Below are 22,464 nucleotides of genomic sequence, written 5' to 3'. Positions count from 1 at the left end.
TTCCAGTACCTGTAGTTCAGCTGTCCAACTCTCCTTGCTTGTGAGGTCATTAATTTGGGATCAATGAGGGAAGCTCAATGAGCATCTCAGTGAGTCCTGCACACCCTTGCAATAATTAATTAGCCATTGGGGCAGCTAGCTGGTGCAGTGGATAAAGCACTGGCCCTGGAGTCAGGAGTACCTGAGTTCAAATGCGGCCTCAGACACTTAAAATTACCTAGCTGTGTGGCCTTGGGCAAGCCACTTAGCCCCATTTGCCTTGCAAAAAAAAATAATTAATTAGCCCTTGCCCATGCCTTCAGAAGTCTCTATAGGCTTACCTGATAGACCCTCATTGGCCATTGACTGATAGATTGAGGGAAGTCATAATCTTACTATATCCTGCTCCATCAGACAACATAATACTATATTTAGTGCTAGATGTTATGCCTGGGCAGGCATGAAGGCCAGTGACTTTCCTTATTCTTTGACTTCCCCACAGCTGCTCCGTGTTCTTATTGGATCAGAATGAGCTGGTGGCCAAGGTGTTTGATGGAGGTGTAGTAGATGATGAGGTAAGGGTGTATGATAGTGGGGGCTTGGAGGGAAATACATAAGGAGAGAGATTCAGACCAGCGATCCCTGCAAGAGTGCTGATAGTTCCTAATTGATAATCCTGTCTTTCCTTTTTGTCTTGGTTTGCCCAGACCTATGAGATACGCATCCCTGCAGATCAAGGGATTGCAGGTCATGTGGCTACCACAGGTCAGATCCTAAACATTCCAGATGCCTATGCCCATCCCTTGTTCTACCGAGGTGTAGATGACAGCACGGGCTTCCGCACCCGCAACATACTCTGCTTCCCTATCAAGAATGAAAACCAAGGTATGTGTGGACTGTACTCTCTTAGACCTTTTCTAGCCCATGGGAGGTGGGTGAGGCCTGTCAGAGGACCTAGTCCAGGCCCATAGAGGTGGGACCATGAGGAGGGGGAGAGCCACAGGGACACTAGGACTTGGAGGGGCATGAATGTTGAGAGTTAGGGGAACAAGGAAGGATGCTCCCATCCAGCTCCATTTCTACCCATTCCTCCAGAGGTGATTGGTGTGGCTGAGCTGGTGAACAAGATCAATGGCCCTTGGTTCAGCAAGTTTGATGAGGATCTGGCTACAGCCTTTTCCATCTACTGTGGCATCAGCATCGCCCATGTAAGCTCTGATCCCTGCCCTGAGCCCCTTCCTACTCCTGGTTCTTTTGAGTTCTACTATTTTTAATTCCCTACCCTACCAAGTCCACTTTAGGCCCAGGGCGGGAAGAAATCCTCAGGTCAAGTCAACAAGTCAAAAAGCACTTATTAAGTCTTTATTGCTTTCCTTCTTGTGACTTTGTTTTCCTGTCCCTTTATACATTAGGGCCCAAGGTGCATCATCTCTATTTCTGACTCCCTAAGACAAGGCACATAACTCACCTCCTAGACCCAAGGTTGTCCTCTAAACTAAGAGTGGTGAAACTTATGAACCATGGTGTCCTAACCATGCTACTAACCTTTCTGTGTGATCTTAGACGAGATGTTTCTCTTAGGGCCTCAGAATCTCTCTGTGAAATGAGGATAATTATTATTTCAGTATCATGTGATAAAGTTTCTCATGCCCATCTCCAAAGTTGGAGAAATGTAGTGCAGACTAGGGATTCTTGGTGTGATGAACCCTTTGGGCAGAACTTCTCCTCAAAATGCTTATATATACATAACATATACAGAATTACCAAGGAAATTAATTATATTAAAAACAGTTATCAAAATATTTTTAAAAATAGAGTTTCTAAACCCCAGGTTAGGAAATCTTGGTCTAATCAATAGTACAATTAAATGGATTTGGAACTAGTCATATGACTGGGCAAAGAGAGTAGTTATGAATAGATTGATATTAACTTTTAGATAGGTCTTTAGTGGCAAATCCCAAGATCTGTGCTTGATCCAGGCTTGTTTAACTTTTTAACAATGAATTGAGTAAAGACACAGCATACCTATTGATTCAAAGCTGAAAGGGTTAAGGAAACATTTATGAAAGAGTCAGAATCCAAAAAGATCCAGGTTAGCCCTGGACTTGGCCCATGTTGGGCCAAGTCCAGTAACCCTTCATTGTATTAGGGATTGGTGATGTCCTCAGGGTGGTTATTCCTTTCACCAGTGCAGATTGCAATCCATCTAGGCCTTAGTAGCTATTTGCTAGTAAGATGAAATTTAATGTAATATTTGGATGCAACAGTCAACTTCACAACTTCAGGATGGGGAGGAATATAAGTTAACAAATGTCTATTAATTGCCTCATGTGTATAAAGTACTTTATTAGGTGATGGGGATTGAAAGATAAAAAAAAAATCTTCCAAGAAATCTATCTATATTCTAAGGCATCTACATGGATAGAGGAATAAACAATATTTAAGGAGAGAAAGGCTCTAATAATTAGCACAGAATGCAATCCTGTAGGAGGTAGTATCCAAGTTGAAGGAAAGAGGTATGACTAGAAAACCAATTTTTTTCTTTTGTTTGTTTTTTTGTGAAAAAGATTGGAGATTTCAATAATGTGACTTGGGGCCCAGAAGAAAAATGTAATTTTTTTGGTAAGACAATGGGGTTACGTGACTTGTCCAAGGTCATACAGCTTAAGTAATTATTAAGTGTCTAAGAGACCAAATTTTAACTCATATCCTCCTGACTCCAGGCTGGTGTTCTATCCACTGCACCACCTAGCTGCCCCATATGTTAATATAATCTTAAAGTGAGCACATTCAACATTAGTAAAAGGGAGACAATGACACTGTACATGCTTAGGTCAGACCATGTGAAGATTATTGGATGGTGACTACATTTTAAGGAGAACATTGACAATCTGAATGGTTTCCCAAGAAAAATATCTGAGCATGAAGAGAGAACTGGAAACTGTGTTACCTGAGGATTGGTTGAAGAAGCCTTGGAGTGGTAGACTATGACATCTGTCTTTCATATTTTCCATGGATTATCATATAGAAAGAAGGCTTTGTTCAAGTAGACAGAATTAGAAGCAGGTATGTGTAGGGAGCCATCTCAAAGGGGCTCTAGAGAACCAACTGTTAAATTTTAGTGGGAGTGTTTACATAACACATATGGGCAAACTCCATAAATAAGTGCTTAATTTATTAGATTATTGATTTTCTAGACTTAAGAAAGTGAGGGAGAAAGATTAAATTTAAAAGTGTATAGACAATCTGTAATCTTTGGGGGCAGCTAGGTGGTGTAGTGAATAGAGCACTGGCCCTGGAGTTAGGAGGACCTGAGTTCAAATCCGGTATCAGCCACTTAACCCCATTGCCTTGCAAAAACTAAAAATAAAAATGTATAGTCAAGAAAAACTCTACCATAATATTCATGTCAAGAAAAATAAAGTAAAAAAGTATGGTTCAATCTGTATTAAAACACCATCAACTCTGTCTTTGGGATGAATAGTATTCTTTATTGTAAGTCCTTCAGGGTTCTCTTGGGTCACAGCATTGTTGAGAAAATGTAGGTCTTTCACAACTGATCATCCTACAGTACAATTTCCCATTGCATCTGCTCAGGTAAGTTTTTTTACTGAGAGCATCCTGTTCATCATTTCCCATAAAAGAACAGCATTTCATCTCAACCACATATAATGTGGTCAGACTTTCCCCAACCAATGGGCATCCCCTTAATCTCTGGCTCCCTGCCACCAAAAAAGAACTGCTATAAATATCCCTAAAGATATATTTTCTTCTTATATTACATCTTTTCTGGATTATAGACTTAGTAGTGACACCACTAGGTTAAAGGGTAGACATAGTTTTATAGTCCTTTGGATTAAGGGGAGTCTTGAAAGAAGATAAAGACACCGAAAGGTGGTACTGAGAAGGGGAAACATTCCAAACAAATGATAACAAAGGCACAAAAAGGAGGAAGTTGGAGGATGTACAAAGAGACCACTACCCTTGGGTCATAGAATCCATGGTGGCAGGAGACGCTTGAGAAGACTAGAAAGATAGGGAGAGGTCATATTGGGAAGGGCTTTTAATGCCAAACAAAGCATACAAAAGGGGGTCAATTGAGCTTATTTTGTTATTTTGTAGGGCTGTCTGTGTGGTGATATGGACTGACATGCACTTGAAAAAAATCACCTTGATGGGAAGGCGAGGCAGGGAGGTCATATTGAAGGTATATCAATAATAGTCCAGATTAGAGGTGATAAGAGCCTAAGGTAGCATGGTGATCATTGGCCTAAAGAGTAGGGGATATGAAGAAGAGATGTTGTAAAGGCAGAAATCATAAGACATGGCAACAGATTGGATATGTGAGTATAGGATGCCTCTCTCATTATTCTCTCCCCCTCTCCCTCTCCCTCTCCCTTCCCCACTCCCTTTTTTTTTTTGAGATTGGTTCTCCCTATCCCTACTAGGCTAGAAATACAGTGGCCCGCCATGTGCTCTATCGCTGTGACAACCTGGCAGCCCCCTACTCCTAAAGACCTTCGAGGGTATTATTTGGGTACCAGACTTATTGTGGCTTTGAGTTCTAGGGCTCAAGAAATCCATCAGCTTTAGCATCCTCAGGAGCAGAGATTACAGGCACGTATTGTTCTCAACCTCTTTTTTTTTTTTTGAAATGTAGGTTTTTATTGATATCTTTTGGGTTTTTTCTATCATTATATTTTCACATATATACATATATATGTATACATGCACATGTATCTATCTATCTATCTATCTATCTATCTATCTATCTATCTATCTATTAGATTCTGGGATTATCCCCTGCTTTGACTATTTCCTGGGGTGAAGAGAGACAAACTCAGGAAGCACCATCTGGGACTTTTGCAACTCTTCTCCAGTCTTGATCTCAGCCTCTACTTCCTAAGTCCCCCTCCCTTCTCTCCCTGGGTCACATTGCCACAAGGCCAGCCACTTGGGTGAAAGCCCTAAGAGAGTATCAGTGCATAGGGACAGCTGTTGGCTGGATTTCAGACACCTGTGTCCCCTAACTCCATCTCCAATAGCATTGCTTAAATCTCCCCTCCCAAGTATTGATGGGGATAATACAAGGGAGGGGGTGAAGGAAGGGTGATGTGATTTAAGTGCCGGAACAAGGACAAGAGAAAGTGAATACAAGGATGGTCTAAGCAGAAAAGCCTGGACTAAAGTATTTTTTGGTCTTTCTTTATTCTTGAATATGCTGGGTGGTGTGGGCATGATGATAATATTCTTATTTATACAGTGTTTATAAAATGCTTTTGATAACACCATGAGGCAAGTAGTAATAATAATTAGTATTTAGTACTAGTACTAATAATTAGTAAATAGTAATAATATCTAGTATTTACATAGTTCTTTATAAGGTTTATAAAGTACTTTGCATATGTTGGCTCATTTGATCCTCACACAACCCTGTGAGTTAGATGCTCCTGTTGATGAGGAAACTGAGGCAGAGAGTGGTTGTGTGATTTTCCCAAGGTAACACAGCTAGCAATTGTCAAAGTTGGTTCTTCTGCCTCTAAATCAGGCTCTCTTTCCATCATGTCATGGGGGAATGGATGGAATCTCCATCCCTATTTCTCCTTTTCTCTCCTCAGTCTCTCCTGTATAAGAAAGTGAATGAAGCCCAATATCGGAGCCATTTGGCTAATGAGATGATGATGTATCATATGAAGGTAAGATACTCCCTATGTCTTCATCCCCTGTAGGCAGATGGCATACTGAGAGCAGAAAGGAGAGGAACTGACCTTCCCCATGCTTAAGGAGTCAAAAGATACTCTGGGAGAGACTGAAGTTGAATGCAGGATCGTCAGGACAGCTTGGTATCTGAAGAGGGTGGGGAAACCACAGAGTAGCGAGGCCTTCAGTGTGCTTTATCCATAGTGGTATTACATAGATGGATGGGTAGAACTGCTTAAGTTTCATGGTTGGGAGGGCAAGTCTTCAATGGATTGATGATTTATTTAGATTTCATTAGATGTTTATATTAGGTATAGTAGGTATTGAGATACCTAATCATTTATGTATGTTTTCTAATGATCAGAGCTGTTGCAAAGTGCAATGACCTGCTTTAGGAGATAATGAGTTCTTTAAGATGATCACTTGTTGGGGATGTTGTAGCGGGGGTTGCTATTTGGGTAGTTTGGCCTACATATCTCTGTAGATTACTTCTGATCTGCAAGTCTGGGCAAAAGAACTCAGCTAAAGCATCTTAAGGGGCAGAATGTATCATGTATTTGTTGGTGTGGTAACTTAACTGTAGTATTTGGATTTACTGTTTATTTTTTAATAAATTTACTTATTTTTTCCAGCTACATGTAAAAAATAGTTTTCAACTATCATTTTTGTAAGGTTTTGAGTACTATATTTTTCTCCCTTCCTCCCTCCCTCCTCTCTGTCAGAGAGTAATGTAATGTAGGTGATTTATTTTGCATTATTGTTCCTTCCCAGTTTTCCATCACCTTCTCCCTGCCTTCAAAAACCCCCTCCATTGTAATGAATAGAGTTCAGAAAAACAAATAACACTTTGACCCTTGTCTCACATGTGTCCTAGTTTACCTATCTACCTCCAATCCTTTACAGATGAGGAAACTAAAGGCAATGATTGGGGGAGAAGGATATTACCTAGGAGACACATAGGCAGTAACAGTTCTGAAGTCAAATGAAATACTCATTCCATTCTTCCACGCAGCAAGGATTATTAGCCCCCTTTTATAAGAGGGAAAATTGAAGCACAGAGAGGTAAAGAGCTTTTTCTTTTAAAAAAGATATTGATATCTTTTTTTTTTATAACATTTATATTTGAAAAACTAATTAGGTTCAATTAACTAGTTCACTCAATTAGGCTCATTAATTTGCAAACCTAGTAAGTGGAACTAATTAACTTTTTTTTTTCAAATTTGGTGATTCAAGTGTTAGAACTGAGTCTCAAATCTAGATCTGAACTCTAAAAAAAATCACTATTTCCCTACATGTGATTGGCTGTGGTGTATTTAAGGAGGAAGAAGGATTTTTATGCACTTTGGTGCCCAACTCAATTGAGAGATGGTGATAGACAAAGAGAGTGCTCTAAGCTCTGTCTCTCCTAGGTCTCAGATGATGAGTACAACAAACTCCTTGGAGATGGGATCCAGCCTGTCTCAGCCATTGACTCCAACTTCGCCAATTTTACCTATACCCCACGATCTCTCCCTGAGGATGATACCTCCATGGTGAGCTCACCCCTCCTTCAGGCCCTGTTGAAGGGTGGTCCCAATCTGCCACTGAAGTGGGAGATGTTCAACAAGAAGGACTTGTTTAGAAATGAAGAACTTCCCCAAGAAGGGGCGGGAGAAATGGACTATGGAAGGTTTGTACTGGGACAAGAGTAAGTAGTCTTGCTCTTGACTCCAGAGAGAAAAACTAGCACTAACCATTGGGAACAATGATAAAAATAGGCAGGTGGGCTTAACTGTCTTGGGAGATTCCCTGTTTTTAGAAGGTCTGAGCGGAGTCTAGATAGCCATTGTTTGAGGCTATAGAGGGATTGCTGCCCTGGGGAGTGAAGAGAAGAATGTGGGATTAAATGTGGTCTCTGAGGTCTTTTCCAGTTCTTTGGAGGGGCAAAGGGAGTGGGGGCCGGGGAATGGTGCCAGCCTGCTGACCTGCCTCCTGTTTCTCCAGGCCATCCTGAGTATGCTCCAGGACATGAACTTTATCAACAACTATAAGATTGACCGACAGACATTGGTCCGGTGTGTATTTTGTCCACCTAATCCCTGGATTGTGGGGGGAGAGTTGAACTTTGCTCTTAGTTTCTGAATTGAGGAGGAAAGATTTCCTGCTCTTGGAAGACCCTAGAATGAAGGGATTGTCCCCTGCTCTAGGTAATCCCTAAAGTGAGGGATGTGTGGCCCCTGAGGGCAAGATGGAAAATTTCCCAGAGGTGAGTGAAGAGTGCTAAGACCCTTCCTGATGTTTAATTCTCTTACAGATTCTGCCTAATGGTGAAGAAGGGCTACCGAGACCCTCCCTATCATAACTGGATGCACGCCTTCTCTGTCTCCCATTTTTGCTACCTGCTCTATAAGAACCTGGAGCTGTCCAAATACTTGGAGTGAGTGGTCCCAGTCTCCACGTCCATAAACGCTTTTTCCAGGGATCCCCTATTCAGTTGCACCAGAGGGAGTAAGACCACAGAGGTCCAGAGAGGGCAAAGAATCCCCTAAGATCATATTGACAGGGAGGGGGCAGAACCTGGGCTAGAGCCCTAACCCTCTGACTCAGAAAGTTTGAGCTGGATAGGAATTAAGTTTTGAGATTATCTGGTTCTGTTCTGCCATCATATAGATAAGGAGGCTGAGGCCCTACATAAGCACTTGCCAAACGTCATGAGTGGCAGGGCTATGCTAGAGGCAGCTCCTCCCCTTCCACTCAATTGTTCATTTTTCACTGTGAGCATCTGTACCTTGGAAATCAGCAAAGCCACAAATTAGCTTTCCAGTGAACATTTTGTTGTTTATCTAGGCCAGAGGTGCCAAACATATGGCAGATCGGAACCAGATTGAAATATTTTTGGGGAATATTTAACAAAATAAATAAAAATACAATAAGATATAAATGATATTACATCATAATGTAGTCTACAGTATTTATTCATGGGCAATAGTGGCTACTGTTTCTATTTGAGGTTGACATCATTTGTTTAGACTTAAGAAAGCAATAGGAAAGCACTGATGGAACTTAAAACTGTGAATGTCCCAAATCCAGACTCTTTCTTGGTCTGTGATTTTGCTTCCCAGTCAGAAAACCTCCAGATCCAGAACCAGAAAGGACCAGAGCTGATCTAATCCAACCCTATGGGAGCAAGGACCTTTTCCACATATTCCCTGAGAAGTGGTCATTCAGGTCCTTAGGGAGGCAGTCACTTCTTTCTCAGGACAGCCAGGTCCATTTTCCTTTTTTCAGCATAAATGTGCCTCTAGACAACTTCTCCTGTAGGTCCCCAATGCTTTCAACAAGATGACAGCCCTGCAGATAGTTGAAGCTTGTGATTAGCATTTTCCCAGTCTTCCCTTTTCTTAAATGGAATCCCCAGAACTGAACATATTACTCCAGATGTGGTCTGATTAGGGCAGAGCAGGATGGGATTATCACCTCCTTCCCTCTGGACACTTTATTGTATCCAACAGACATGATCAAGCCCTATATGTAAGAGTGGGAGAGCAGGGAGGGGAATCTAATAGACAAATCAAGGGCAAAAATGAGATAGTGGGATCCATGCCAAGGGGAGGGCCTGGCCATGGCCATGTGCTGTGAGAGGTTAGTGAGGGATCAGGGCAGATTTTCTGGAGAAGGCAGGGACTGGAGAAATTGAGCCTTGAAGGATTGAGGAAGGGGCTCTATCCATCCACTCAAGCTGTCTCTATAACTCTAAGAGGTCCCCTCCTTCAGTCTTCACTTCCCCCTTACTTTAAAGGGTGGGAGGGCAGAGGGGAGTCTGGAGGGGCTGAGGGAAGATTGGAGGGTCTTCTCTCTGAGAGTCTCATCTTCTCCCTCAGTGACATCGAGATCTTTGCCTTATTCGTCTCCTGCATGTGCCATGACCTGGACCATAGAGGCACCAATAACTCCTTCCAGGTGGCTTCGGTGAGCCTCTAGTCCCCTGGGGCTTCCCCCTTTCCAGTCCTTCCCCTGAGGAGTGAAAGGAAGAGGTGCTTTATCTCTTTCTGACCAGTCATGGATGAAAGCCCAGATGCTTGATAAGCACAGGCTTCTTGGAGGAGGGGTGCTGGGTGTGGGAGAAGGCGAAGGGGAGGAAAGATTAACCTAGTTCAGGGACTCAGAGTGGGTAAGGGAGGAGGCCTGGGGGAAACATTTCTGGGCTCAGAGGTAATTCAGAAAAAAGGCTTATCCTGGGAGAGATAGAGAGAAATCTGGATGCTCCAGGACTGGGTCTGACTGTCGGAACCCTGGGGTCTTTTTCAGAAATCTGTGTTGGCTGCGTTGTACAGCTCTGAAGGCTCTGTCATGGAGGTAATAATTTTAAAACTGACTCATTTACCAGTTGCTTTCCTTCCAATAGCTCTGTGAGGTGGGTAATGTGAGTATTATCATCCCCACATGAGAAATGAGGGAACGAACCCAGAGAGTAGAAGTGACTTGTGCAGTCTCACAGATAAGCAATGGGAGAACCAGGATTTGAACTTACTCTTCTGCTTCAGAGGCCAAGTACCTTCCTCATCCATGTGCTGCTTATTTCCTCCCTGCCCCATAGAATACTCCTTTGAGCTGGCACAAAGCTCAGAAGGAGCCTAGGGCTGTCCTGGCCTTTCCTCTTTGTCTCTATTTTTCCCATGTCTCTTCTTCCCAAGTGAGCTTAAGAGATCCATAGACTGGTGATCTACTTCCCTTCACATCTTTCTCTTCTTGCTCACACCTCTCCCTCAAACCCCCCAGCCCCCCATGGAGAGAATTTATAGAATAAGCCTCATTCATATCACACTAGGAACTAGACATAGAGAACATTATAAAATAATTTTTAATCTGTAAAGTACAGTGCCCTTTTCTTTCAAAAACTGTTTTATTGGGACAGTGAGGGAGTACAGTAGATCAACCCTGGAATCCAGAGAACCTGATCAAATCTGTCCTCAGACACTTAACTGTGTGACCCTAGGCAAGTCACTTAACCCTGATTGTCTCTTAAAAGAAAACAAAATTTGTTTTATTAACATTTTTCTTTTTGTTTTAAGTTATCTCTTCCCAATGACTCCTCACCCTTCTCCTCCCTCCTTCCCCTCCCTTTCCTACCTTCTTTCTCTAGTAAGAAAGAAGACTTGGGACTCAGAGAGGTCACCTAGTTGGTGTCAGAATCTGGACTGACATGTTGTTTTTGTCCTGTGTGCTATGTGACTTCTCCCAGCATTGGTTTCAGGTCAAAAGAGATTGGGAAGACTTCATGAAGTATAGGTGATACTGTAGAAGTCTGTTCCAACTCTAAACTGAGGAGGAAGTTGAACTAGATGGATGGCAGCATAATGTGGTGGAAAGAACATTGTACTTTGCCTCAGACAACTTGCAGAGGGATGTGAAACTGGGTCAAGCCTACTATTTTCAAAGTGTGCACTGCTTAAACTCTCCGTACCTCAATGTCCTCATGGGTGAGATGAAAGGGTTGAAATAGGCTGCCTTAAAAAAAAAAAAAGAAGGGGCAGCTAGGTGGCACAGTGAATAGAGCACCAGCCCTGGAGTCAGGAGGACCTGAGTTGAAATTTGACCTCAGACACTTAATAATTACCCAGCTGTGTGGCCTTGGGATTAACCCCATTGCCTTGCAAAAATCTAAAAAAAAAAAAAAATAGACTGCTTTAACAGGGGGTAGATTTTCAAACACCAGAGACCTTGAAGAAGAGACTGAGGACCACTTTTGATCCATCATGGGCTCATAGGGCTAAGGCTGGAGGGATTTCAAATCCCCTCATTTTACAGGTAAGCAAATTGAAGCTTAGAGAGGATGGGTGATTTGCCAAGGTCGCACAGGTAATAAATGTCAGAGGCAGATTTCAGAATGGGAATCTACACACACACACACACCAGAGTGTGTAGAAGAGAAGCAACAAATGGTCCTTGTAGCTTAGGAATTCTGAGAAATTCAGGCATCACTGAGGGGGTAGAAGTCCATTTATTTCCAGGACTGAGGCTCTTCATTGAGTCATAAATGGAGACAGTTTCAAATTATCCAGTCATACACATTTGAAGTGGGGGGATTAGGACTTGAACTCAGATATTCTGCCCTGAAGACCAAAGTTCCTTCTCTCAAATACTCATGTTTTCTCCCTTTCCTTACCCACAATTCCCTTGGACTGACATAACTCTCCCCAAGAGCCCAAGGGGAGGGGATGAGTTAATCTGACTTTTTTTCCTTCTCTATCATCCCCCAAACCATGTCTTCCCAGTTGACTCAACAACCAGAACAACTCTGTGCTAACAGCTCATGTTTCTTTGGCTAATCTGGTTCTCTTTATCCCCTCTTGGGAGCGGGAAAAGTTTGGAAACAATGGAGCAAAAGCTTCGAGATGGAAACTTGCACAGGACCCCATGGCTACCTCCTCTTTTCCCCACAGAGACACCACTTTGCTCAGGCGATCGCCATCCTCAACACTCATGGTTGCAACATCTTTGATCACTTCTCCAGAAAGGTGACAGATATTCAGTCCTGGGCTGTGTGTGTGTCTGTGTGTGTGTGTGGCGGGGTGGGGGGAGAGACAGAGACAGAGAGACAGAGAGAGACAGAAAGACATTCTGTGTCCTAGGGTTTGAGGAAAGAGGAAGAAGACAAGCTAGAGTGGGGAGGGGGGGAGGTGAGTAAGGCAAGATTCAAGGTTTGGGGCAGAAGACTCTGAAGGGTGGGAGATCTGAACAAGCAAGGCTGTGACCCAGAGCCCATCTTCTGGTTACCACAGGACTACCAGCGGATGCTGGATCTGATGAGAGACATTATCTTGGCTACTGACCTAGCCCACCACTTGCGCATCTTCAAAGACCTTCAGAAGATGGCTGAAGGTAGATGTGTCAGAGACCCTTCCTTTGGATTTCTTGGGTGGGTGTTAGAGGTGGAGGTGGGAGGTGGGATGGAGGAGAACCTGATGATATGGAAATTCCCATCAATTTTACCCGGAGAGAGTATGGGAAGAGGAAGAACCTTTTGTTACAGAGGTGCTTTGGGGCCTCAGGCCCTTGATCCATATCGCCCTCCTGGGAAATCAACTTTTCCTTTCAGCATTTGTCCAAGGGACATTTCTTTACCTTCTGCTCAAGAGCATTCACTCTTCCCTACTTTCTAAAGGCCCCTGAGTTCTGAATCTCCACTCCAGGTTTCCCCTGCACTTCTAGATTGACCTTGAACCAGCCCCTAATCACCTTCCCCTCTCTCCTGATATAGTCAGCTAACTGGATGTCCTCAGTGGACCATCTTCTGCTCCCCTATCCCTCTGCTCCCTTACCTCTGTACATACCATACTGGAGTATTTAAATCCTTAGCTTGATTTACAAAGCAAAAAAGGACTGAGAGATAGTGTAGCCAATGGCTACTTGAGTTCAGTTCTGCCTATGAGGACCGGGAATTAGGTAGAGGGTGAAGGCAAAGGGGATCAGGATACATATCAAGAATGGGGGGTGGGTCTCCACCCAAGCCAATTGTTTCTCTCAAGTCAATTTACATCTCAAGAGTCAATTTACATATCCACCCAAATTCTTTTTATTATATTTGCAATTCTCTTCATCTTTCCCCTGCATCAATAGAAAGATGCACCAGAAATGTATACACAAGAAATCCCCCCACAGAGTCATAAACATTGATTGAGAAGGGAGTTCTTAGTGTCCAACCCTCTCATTTTACAGATGAGTCTGTGAAATTTAGGGAAAATAAGTTAATGATCCATCATCATACAGGGTACATATGTCAGAGAGATTTGAACCTGGGCTTTCTCATTTCATAGGCTCACTTTGACCACACACACACACACACACACACACACACACACACACACAGAGCCCATGTAAGGCAGTGTTAAGCCTCACCTCCACTCTGGATCTGTAGAGCATTCACTCTTAGTCAACCAGGAAGCCTCCTGTGGCTTTTTCCTCCTCACCTTGGTACTAGGTCATCATTCAGGTGAGAAGGAGCTAATTCTGTCTCTGCCCTCTCAGGGGCAAAAAGGAAATGGGTAATTCTAATCAGTAGAAATCAAGGAGTGATAGGCTTGGAATCAGAAGATCTGAGTTCAAATTCTGCCTCTGGAATTAAGTACTTGTGTGACCTTGGGCAAGTCACTTGGCACCTCTGGGTTTATTTCCTCATCTGCATAATGAGGGGTGGGGCTAGATATTTCTGAGATCTCTTCCAACTCTACAACCTCACTTACATCTAACATCTAGCATCTGAGAAAAAAAAACCCACAAATGCCAGAACTCCCCTTCCTGTCCCCTTAGCAGACAAATTCCTTAAGCTGTTGAGGCCAGAAGTGTCTCCCATCTTCCACCTGACAGACACATCCCACAGTTCATCTCAGGCTCAGTCTTCCCAACTTCCTAAGACCCATCAGACCCAGGTCTGCCTGGTTCAGGAACAGGTTCTTTAAGGTTGGGCTGTGGACATATATGTGTAAGGGCACAGCATTAGTCTGGTATCACCAGGTGTCTGCATCACTCCTGTGTCTACAAAAGGGATCCCCAATAAGAAAGAGGATGAGGCTCTGTTCCTTAGATAAAAAGGAGTTATTTATTTTATTTTGGGAGGGGGTCAGCCTCCCTCTTTGGATGGGTTCCAATTTTATTTCTCTCTCTCTCCCATTTTCTACCTGCAGTGGGTTATGACCCAAAGAATAAACAACATCATAGCCTCTTGCTCTGCCTGCTCATGACCTCTTGTGATCTCTCAGACCAGACCAAGGGATGGAAGACCACGAGGAAGATTGCAGTGAGTCTCCCTTTTCCCCTTTTCCCAGCAGGCAGAGTTGTTTGCATCCTGCAGCTCCATGCCAGGTCCTGAGGAGATCTCAGGCAGATGGCTCAGCTCTAGGTCCTGAGCTTTGCCAGTCTAGGATGAGGGATGTGGTTCTTCAGGGAGGAAGAAGCTTCTGAGCTGGACCAGGAAAGATGGGTAGATTTCTGCTAGTGACACTGGGATTGGGACAGGGGCCACACCATCATGCCAACCACCATATGAGGAGGCCCATCGACAGTGACCCTGAGAGAAGGTCACTTCTATTACAAAACAAAAAAGGGTGTGCCATGATATGGGGAAAAAAGACTGGCAAGATATGACCCCCATCCTTGGAAAGTGCAATATAGAAAGCTGTAATACCAGATGGGAGTCAGGGAGGACCAGATTGTATATATAGCTAGAGGAAATCAGAGAAACCTTATGAAGGTGGGGTATGCCTTGGAGTATTGATCTATTGATAGGAGAGAATTCCCCACAGAAGAGGGAGGAAGCATTCTCAGGGGGAGAAAATTGTGCTGGAGCAGGAAATGGGTATGAATAAATCTAAGAGCAGGATATCAGAATGTAAAGGGATTTTAGGCATTGAGTTTGGACAGAGCTGGATTTAAAACCCAGTTCTGGTATATAGTAGACATGTCAGATAGTCAGTAAACATTTATTAAGTGCTCACTATGGGCCAAAGGCCCATGGTGAGTGCTGGAGATAAGGAGAAAAGCAAAAACCTTATTCTTGTTCTTGTAACACTCTCAAGGAGCTCATGCTCTAATGGGGAGGCAACATACAGCTAACTGGATGTCCTCAGTGGACCATACAGACTAGACATGAGCTATATATGTTTATATGTGTGTGTGGTATGTAGACATGTAAACAGGCACAAATACACATAGACACATGTGCTACTATACCTCTACTGTACTGTGCATACTGTATACACATGCATATCCTTATATTTGTGTATATGGACAGCAAGGTGGTACACTGGAGAGAGTGCTGGGCCTGGAGTCAGGAAGACTCATTTTGCTGAGTTCAAATCTAACCTCACTTCCTAGTTGTGTGATCCTGGGCAAGTCACTTAATCCTGTTTGCCTCAGTTTCCTCATCTGTAAAATGAGCTAAAGAAGGAAATGGCAAATCATTCATGAAGAGTCAGATATGATTGAAAGTGACTAGATATTTATGTGTAGGCATACATGTGTGTATATACATATATGTGGACATGCATAATACATGTATATATGATAAAATAGAGATAATCAACAGAGGGGAGACATTAAAATCAAAGGAAACCAGGAAAAGTTTCCAATAAGAAGGTAAGACTTTAGTTGGAACTTAAAGGAATCTATGTGCCTTAGGCAAATCATTTCCCCTTAAATTCTTTCTTTTTTTTTTTCAATGAGCAGAAAAATCTACTTTATCTTCCTCTCATCTCCCTATTCCCAAGTAGGAAAAAAGAAAAACAAAATATTTTTTAACAAATATACATAGTTAAGCCAAACAAATCCCAGCATTGACATGTTTCAATCTATTTTGAGCCTTCTTCTGTTTTTCTTTCAGAAGGTGAGTTTTAGTGGTTCCTCAAACATCCATGAATCCTAGTATATTATTGCATTTCTCTAACATACTTTACAGCATGAAATTTTAGGATCATGGAAGTCAAGCTTCTAATTTTATTGAAGAGAAACTGAGGCACATACAGTAAAAATGATTTGTCCAGGATCACACTTTAAGGGGCAGAACTAGACTTCATCTCCTGATTCCTAGGGGATCAAGAGGTTTTAATCCTATCTATTCCCTTTGTTCTGAAGGGGTCACACCTTGGTGCTGTCAGATCAATAAAGGGGCTGCAGTTTGACTCAGTTTCTTGGGGAGCAGGGGAGAAAGGGAACTGGTGAGCTCACAGGTCTGTATTGTGCTTTCAGGAGCTGATCTACAAAGAATTCTTCTCACAGGGAGACTTGGTATGTCTGCACTGCCACTATACCCACTACTCAAGGATCTGCTAGGATCTGGGAGTCCCCACAATTCCCAAATAAGACCCACTATGGTTGGAATTCTTGAAATCAGGAGAAGCCTTGGTCAGGAAGGAGGCTGGTCAGAGCAGGCTCAGGGCTTCCCCTACTCAGTTGGGGAGAACTCTTGTGTTTGGTGGAAGATGGCTGAGGATCAGAAAGGGAGTAATAGGGAGAAAAAAATTTCTTGTCTTCAGGAGGCTCACATTATTAAAGTGAGAAAAGTCCCTAATTCTCTCCCTTACTCCTGCCTTCATTGAGAAAATAAGCAATTTGATATAGGTTATAAATGTGAAGTCATGCAAAACCTTTCCATAATGATTATATTGTGAAAGAAAACATAGATTCCCTCCCCCTCCCCAACAAAAGACCTGAAGAAAAATAAAGGTTAAAAAAAAAGGTATGCTTCAGTCTGTATTCAGAAATCATCAGTTATTTCTTTGGGGATAAAGAGCATTCTTTATCATAAGCCCTTCAGAGTTGTCTTGGGTTACAGTACTGCTGATCATCCTACAATATTGCTGTTACTTTGTACACAGAACATGTTACTTTGCATCAGCTCATATAACTCTCTCCAGGTTTTTCTGAGAGTATCCTGCTCATCATTTCATATAGTAGAATAGCATTTCATCATAATCTCATATTTCAATTTGTTCAGTCATTCCCTCAAATGATGGAAATCCCCTCAATTTCCAATTCTTTGCTCCCAGAAAAGAGCTGTTATAAATGTCCTTATACGTAGCTATCCTTTTCCTTTTTTCCCCATCTCTTTTGAAAAACAGACCTAGTATTGGCATTGCTAGGTCAAAGTGTACATAGTCATGGTTTTATAGCTCTTTCAGCATGGTTCTAAATTGCTCTGAAGAGTGGTTGTTTTAGTTCATAACTCCACCAACAGTGGACCATACAGACTAGACATGAACTATATATGTTTATATATGTGTGTGGTATGTAGACATGTAAGCAGGCACAAATACACATAGACACATGTGCTACCATACCGCTACTGTACTGTGCATACTGTATACACATGCATATCCTTATATTTGTGTATATGGACAGCAAGGTGGTACACTGGACAGAGTGTTGGGCCTGGAGTCAGGAAGACTCACACAGTTTGCCACAGTTTCCCTATATCTCCTCTAGCATTTGTCATTTTTCATGACTTTAGGGAGCTTCTAGTCTGCAGGGAAGTGAGAATGTCTGCCCATAGGGAATCCCCAGAGTTCTTAGAGAGGGGCTCATCCCAGCCTCTAATGGGGGGGAGACCTGATCTGATTTGATCTGTGGGAAGTTTCTAGTTCCCCTAAACTGAGGTTTGAATGGGATAGCCATTCCAGGATATGGCTGTGTAGGTGGACAGGGGCAGGGGCCTGGCACAGAACTGGTGCTGGTTGTGTCTCTCTCAGGAGAAGGCCATGGGCAACCGACCCATGGAGATGATGGACCGAGAAAAGGCATACATCCCTGAGCTCCAGATCAGCTTCATGGAACACATCGCCATGCCAATCTACAAGTGAGTGTGCAGGGCAGTTTCAGCTTCCTATGCCAGAGTGAGAAGGTTGGGAGACAGCAGCTCAATTGGATTCAATTCAGTAAACTTCAATCACATGTTTAGTGTATTCTGGGCTTCAATGATGTGAAGGGAGGGAGAAAAAGAGAGAGAGAGAGAGAGACAGAGAGAGAGACAGAGAGAGAGACAGAGACAGAGACAGAGAGAGAGACAGAGACAGAGACAGAGACAGAGACAGAAAGTTATTCCTGTGCTTGGGGACCTCAGGTTAGTATTGGGAGGTTGAGGAAGGGAGTTAAGAGATATACATATAATTGTAATACCAGATAGGAGGGATAAAAGAACCCCAAGGGTGCTGATGTCTAGCTATGGGGGGGGCAAAGAAGAGGAAAGATCACCTCTGTCCAGGAGTAGTGGTGATCAGGGAAGCTTTCGAAGATCACAAAAGTCACTCGTTTTTTATTGATTAAAGGCAATAGGGTTAAGAGTGACTTGCCCAAGGTCACACAGCTAGGCAATTATTAAGTGTCTGATCTGGATTTGAACTCAGGTCCTCCTGACTCCAGGGCCAGTGCTCTATCCACTGCCCCACCTAGCTGCCCCACACAGATCACTCTTAACTTGAGTCTTGAAGATGGGTGAGATAACAAGTGGTGATGGAGGAGGGGAGGGTATTCCAGGCAAGAGGATATGACATAAACAATGGTGTGAAGACTGAAGACAATGAAATTTCTTCAGGAAATCAGTTATTTCTTCTTGGAATATATGATAAGGAGATTGGTTGGGAGGAGATGAGGTTGGACCAGCCTAGAAGGCTATGACCAAAAAGTCTGGGGGGGAGGTGTGGAACAGTGGAGAGTTGACAGTGTTTGGAATCAGAAGACCTGGATTCAAGTCTTTGTTCTACTGTTTACTACCAGTGTGAAAAGCATTGAATCTCTTTAGGCCTGCTTTCTCATTTATAAATTGAGAGGGGATTGGACCAGATATTCTTTGAGCCCCTTTTCAACTCTAGGTATAGAATTTGGACTCTCTCTTCCATGGGCAGTGGGAGTTATGGCAAGTTCCTGAGGAGGGGAAGGGATGGTGGGTCATGAATGAGGTAACTGAGCAGCACAGACCATGAAGAGCTACTGTTGAGACAGGAGGAGCTGACACTAGTGCTGCGCTGGGGCCTATGGGAGTAGAGAGGAGTGGATAGTGTGGAGATGTTTGGGAAGGTGGCTAGAACTAGGAGGATGAATGGATGGAGGAATGAGACAAGGTGAGGTGATTGCAGATTGGGTTGTCAGGAGGGAGCAGGGTTTTGGTGAGGGTGGGGCATGTGATTTATATGCTGCCCTCCCTCTATTGCTGGGTGACTTCTGCTATGTTTTCTTAATGTGGGATTGGGGAATAGTTGAACCTTGGTTCCACTGTCCTCCGGGGTCCTTGCTCAGTCTCATCTCTTCCCCATTCCCCACCCTACAGGCTCCTGCAGGAGTTATTCCCCAGGGCTGCAGAACTCTATGAGCGGGTGGCTTCCAACCGGGAACAATGGACCAAGGTGTCCCACAAGTTCACCATCCGAGGCCTGCCCAGCAACAACTCTCTGGACTTCCTGGATGAGGAATATGACATTCAGGATCCTGGTGATGATGGTGACAAGGTCAATGGGTGCTGCAAGCTGGATACGGAAGAGTGAGAACGACTCTCCCCTTCCCTCTGGGAGCAGGGAAGGGGAGGAGCAAGAGAAAGGACATTCCTGCCTCCCCCCACCCTCATCCCTCCATCCCCAACCCAAAGACTCCTTTTAAAATTCATCTTTAGCTTCTGGTTTGGACAGTCATGTTTGTTTAAAATATTCTTGATGCCATCCCCTCTGCTCCCAGCCCCAGCCAGGAATTGAAGGGACCTCAGGGGTGACATGGCATCAGTCCTTGGTGTCCCTCTTTCTAGGGGAGCCTGGGATCCTGTCTGCCTCCTGACTAGATCTCTACAGTTTCCCCTTTCTCCAGACTCATCCCCAACCCACCTTATCCCTCAGGGCAGCCTGGGGGATTTCTCCAGAGTTACCTGATTAGCTCTATTGGCTTTTGACTCCTCCTGGATCTCTTGGGATCTGAGAAGGCCTGTGGTCATTGTGGATCTAACCTGGCAAGGGTTGAGTGAGCCATGATAGAAGGGTGAAGAAGGAAGAGGAAAGAAGCAAGTTTATTATTGACTTGGGAGTACACGCGTAAAAATCAAGAGGATAGAGTTGATCTTCCAGTCCAACTCCCTCATTTGAGAGAAGAGGAAATGGAGGTACAGAGTGGGGAAAGGGCTTGTCCCAAGTCATGGAATTGGGATTTGAATCCAGATCTCCATATCCCAAATCCAGGTTCTTTCCACTGTTCCATGCTCTCTCCCATAAGTGGGATAAGAGATTCATATGAATGCCACAAGGGCTTAGTTCTCTGAGGTTCCAGAGCCCTTTCTATAAACCTCTTTATGAGGCAAATCCAAGGCTCTTCCCAAGTCCTTTCTAGAGAAGGTTTTGTTTTTTTTGTTTTGTTTTGTTTTGTTTTTGCAAGACAATAGGGTTAAGTGACTTGCCCAAGGTTACACAGCTAGGCAGTTATTAATGTCTGAGGCTGGTTTTGAACTTAGGTCTTCCTGACTCCAGGGCCGGTGCTCCATCCACTGCTCCATCTACTTCTCCACCTAGTTAACCCCAACCTAGAGGAGGTTCTGATCCCAGATCTCCCCTGACTCTGAGGCTGTCATTCTTTCCAGGGTTCCAAAGTCCCTCCTGTGTCACAGGGTCCCAGATCTCCTCCTCCACCCATCTTGAGTCAAGTCTCTTTTGATGCCCCTGAGGCTGCTCAATGAGGCAACTCCCTGACCCTGTTCCCCAACCCAGAGTTAGGGCAGAGTTCATTCTCTGAGAAGAAAGCCAATACTTCCTTCCTCTATCCAGATTTGGGTATGAGAACAGAGCAGGTCTATTCCCCACTAGCCCATGGAAAACAAGGGAGGCAATTTATCATGATGGAGAGTGGAGTGAAGGTTGGAGGGTCCTCCTTCTGCTCTCTCCTCCCCCTCCAAAGGACTTTGGGCTGGGCCATGGCCAGAAAAATAGGATGATGTCTAGTAGTGGAAGGACATGGAGTGGAGTGAGCTGGGTCCTGGGGTGGTTTCTGTCCCTGACTGGCTGGGGAGCCCGGCCCTCTCCGGATTTCATAGGATTGTGGGATCATAGATTTAGAGAAGTTTCCTCATCTACAAAGTCAGGTAGTAATTGTGGGAAGAGGGTTGGACTTGGGGTCTCTCAGTTTAGAGCCACATTTCTGTAACTTTGTGGAGACCTAGGAGTGAGGCCTCCTCAACCTTAAACAACTTTCTCAGAGATAGCCACTGATCCTAGTGGCCCCTAGACCCTAGGACCCATCCCCATCACACCTGGAGTTCTTAGACTTCTGAGTTCAGGCCTTGGCCAGTGAGTAGGAGCCCTGCCCCCTCTGTCCTTCTCCACTCTCATTCCCCAGAAAAATCATCAGCTTCTCAGGCCTGGGATCTCCATCCCTTTCTTGCAGCCATCCAGAGAGAGGGACCCAGTCCTTGAGCCCCTCTGGGCCTTGCTGCATATCTGTGGTTTTAGCCACAGCTGGGACTGGACTCTTCTCTATCCTGAAGGCCATATACTGCCCCACCACCACATCCCCTCTGCCCAAGGGTCTGGGGAAATGCCATAGGAAACAAGGATTGGGCACTCCCATCCCCATCCCCATTTCTCTCTTTTTCTGTCTTGTCTCTGTCAGTGTCTCTGAGTGGGTGTTGTTTGGGCTAGGGCAGAGATGGGCAGGGAGGGTGCAGGGTGGGGGGTGGGCTGGGGTGGGGAGAGAATGGGTTCATTTGCCTTATATATTCTGAGTTGCCTTTAGAGAGACTCGTTTTTGTATTTGACTCTGTAGGGCTCTGTGCAGATGTTGTAAATGGTCCTGTTGGCTGATTGCTTTGTACATGAGAATAAATCTATTTCTTTCTATCAAATTCCTGAGAGAACCTCTTTGAAGGACTGGGTAGGGTGGGGGTTTAGGAGATGGTCCAGGGCTGAGGAAGGAGCCAAGGGGATGTTTTCACCATTGGTGCTGTATATGAGGTCTCAGCAGTTTATTTTCTAATGCCAGCAGAAGAAAATAATGACAGAGTGTGCCAGGATCTTTGAAATCAACTCTGTGAATCTTATTATTTAAATTGTAATTTGGCTATTACAAGAAGTATACTGGAAGATTCTGCAACTGTAGCTTTAGCACTATTGAAGTTAAGACAAGTAGTAATGGGATGTGGATTGCTGCTCTGCCATCCCTGAAATCCTTATTCAGGTATTTCCACCATCTGCAACCAGGTGCAATAGATAGTCTGTACCCCCATCATGGAAGCTGAAGCTTGAGGGATGACAAAGGAGTACAAGGTCAGAGTAAGGAAGGCAGTTTAAA

General features: G+C 43.9%; 1 protein-coding gene across 1 annotated transcript in view; it reads left to right on the top strand.

Annotated features, from left to right (window-relative positions):
* Positions 1-21,825, top strand: part of PDE2A (phosphodiesterase 2A) — a 117,846-nt gene extending 96,021 nt beyond the window's left edge. Inside the window, exons 16-30 of the mRNA XM_074216795.1 lie at positions 482-554; positions 687-864; positions 1,075-1,187; positions 5,598-5,675; positions 7,089-7,211; positions 7,663-7,733; positions 7,973-8,095; positions 9,540-9,627; positions 9,967-10,014; positions 12,102-12,176; positions 12,441-12,540; positions 14,343-14,455; positions 16,402-16,440; positions 17,901-18,007; positions 19,475-21,825. Of these exons, the coding sequence (XP_074072896.1) occupies positions 482-554; positions 687-864; positions 1,075-1,187; positions 5,598-5,675; positions 7,089-7,211; positions 7,663-7,733; positions 7,973-8,095; positions 9,540-9,627; positions 9,967-10,014; positions 12,102-12,176; positions 12,441-12,540; positions 14,343-14,455; positions 16,402-16,440; positions 17,901-18,007; positions 19,475-19,688 (1,543 nt within the window). The 3' untranslated portion in view covers positions 19,689-21,825. The remainder of the gene's footprint in view (positions 1-481; positions 555-686; positions 865-1,074; positions 1,188-5,597; positions 5,676-7,088; positions 7,212-7,662; positions 7,734-7,972; positions 8,096-9,539; positions 9,628-9,966; positions 10,015-12,101; positions 12,177-12,440; positions 12,541-14,342; positions 14,456-16,401; positions 16,441-17,900; positions 18,008-19,474) is intronic.
* The last annotated feature ends 639 nt before the right edge of the window (positions 21,826-22,464 follow it).

The sequence above is a fragment of the Macrotis lagotis genome, chromosome 1 (assembly GCF_037893015.1).
Source record: "Macrotis lagotis isolate mMagLag1 chromosome 1, bilby.v1.9.chrom.fasta, whole genome shotgun sequence".
Classification (NCBI taxonomy): domain Eukaryota; kingdom Metazoa; phylum Chordata; class Mammalia; order Peramelemorphia; family Peramelidae; genus Macrotis; species Macrotis lagotis.
The sequence above is the reverse complement of the archived record's forward strand: the minus strand, read 5'-3'. Positions and strand labels throughout refer to the sequence as shown.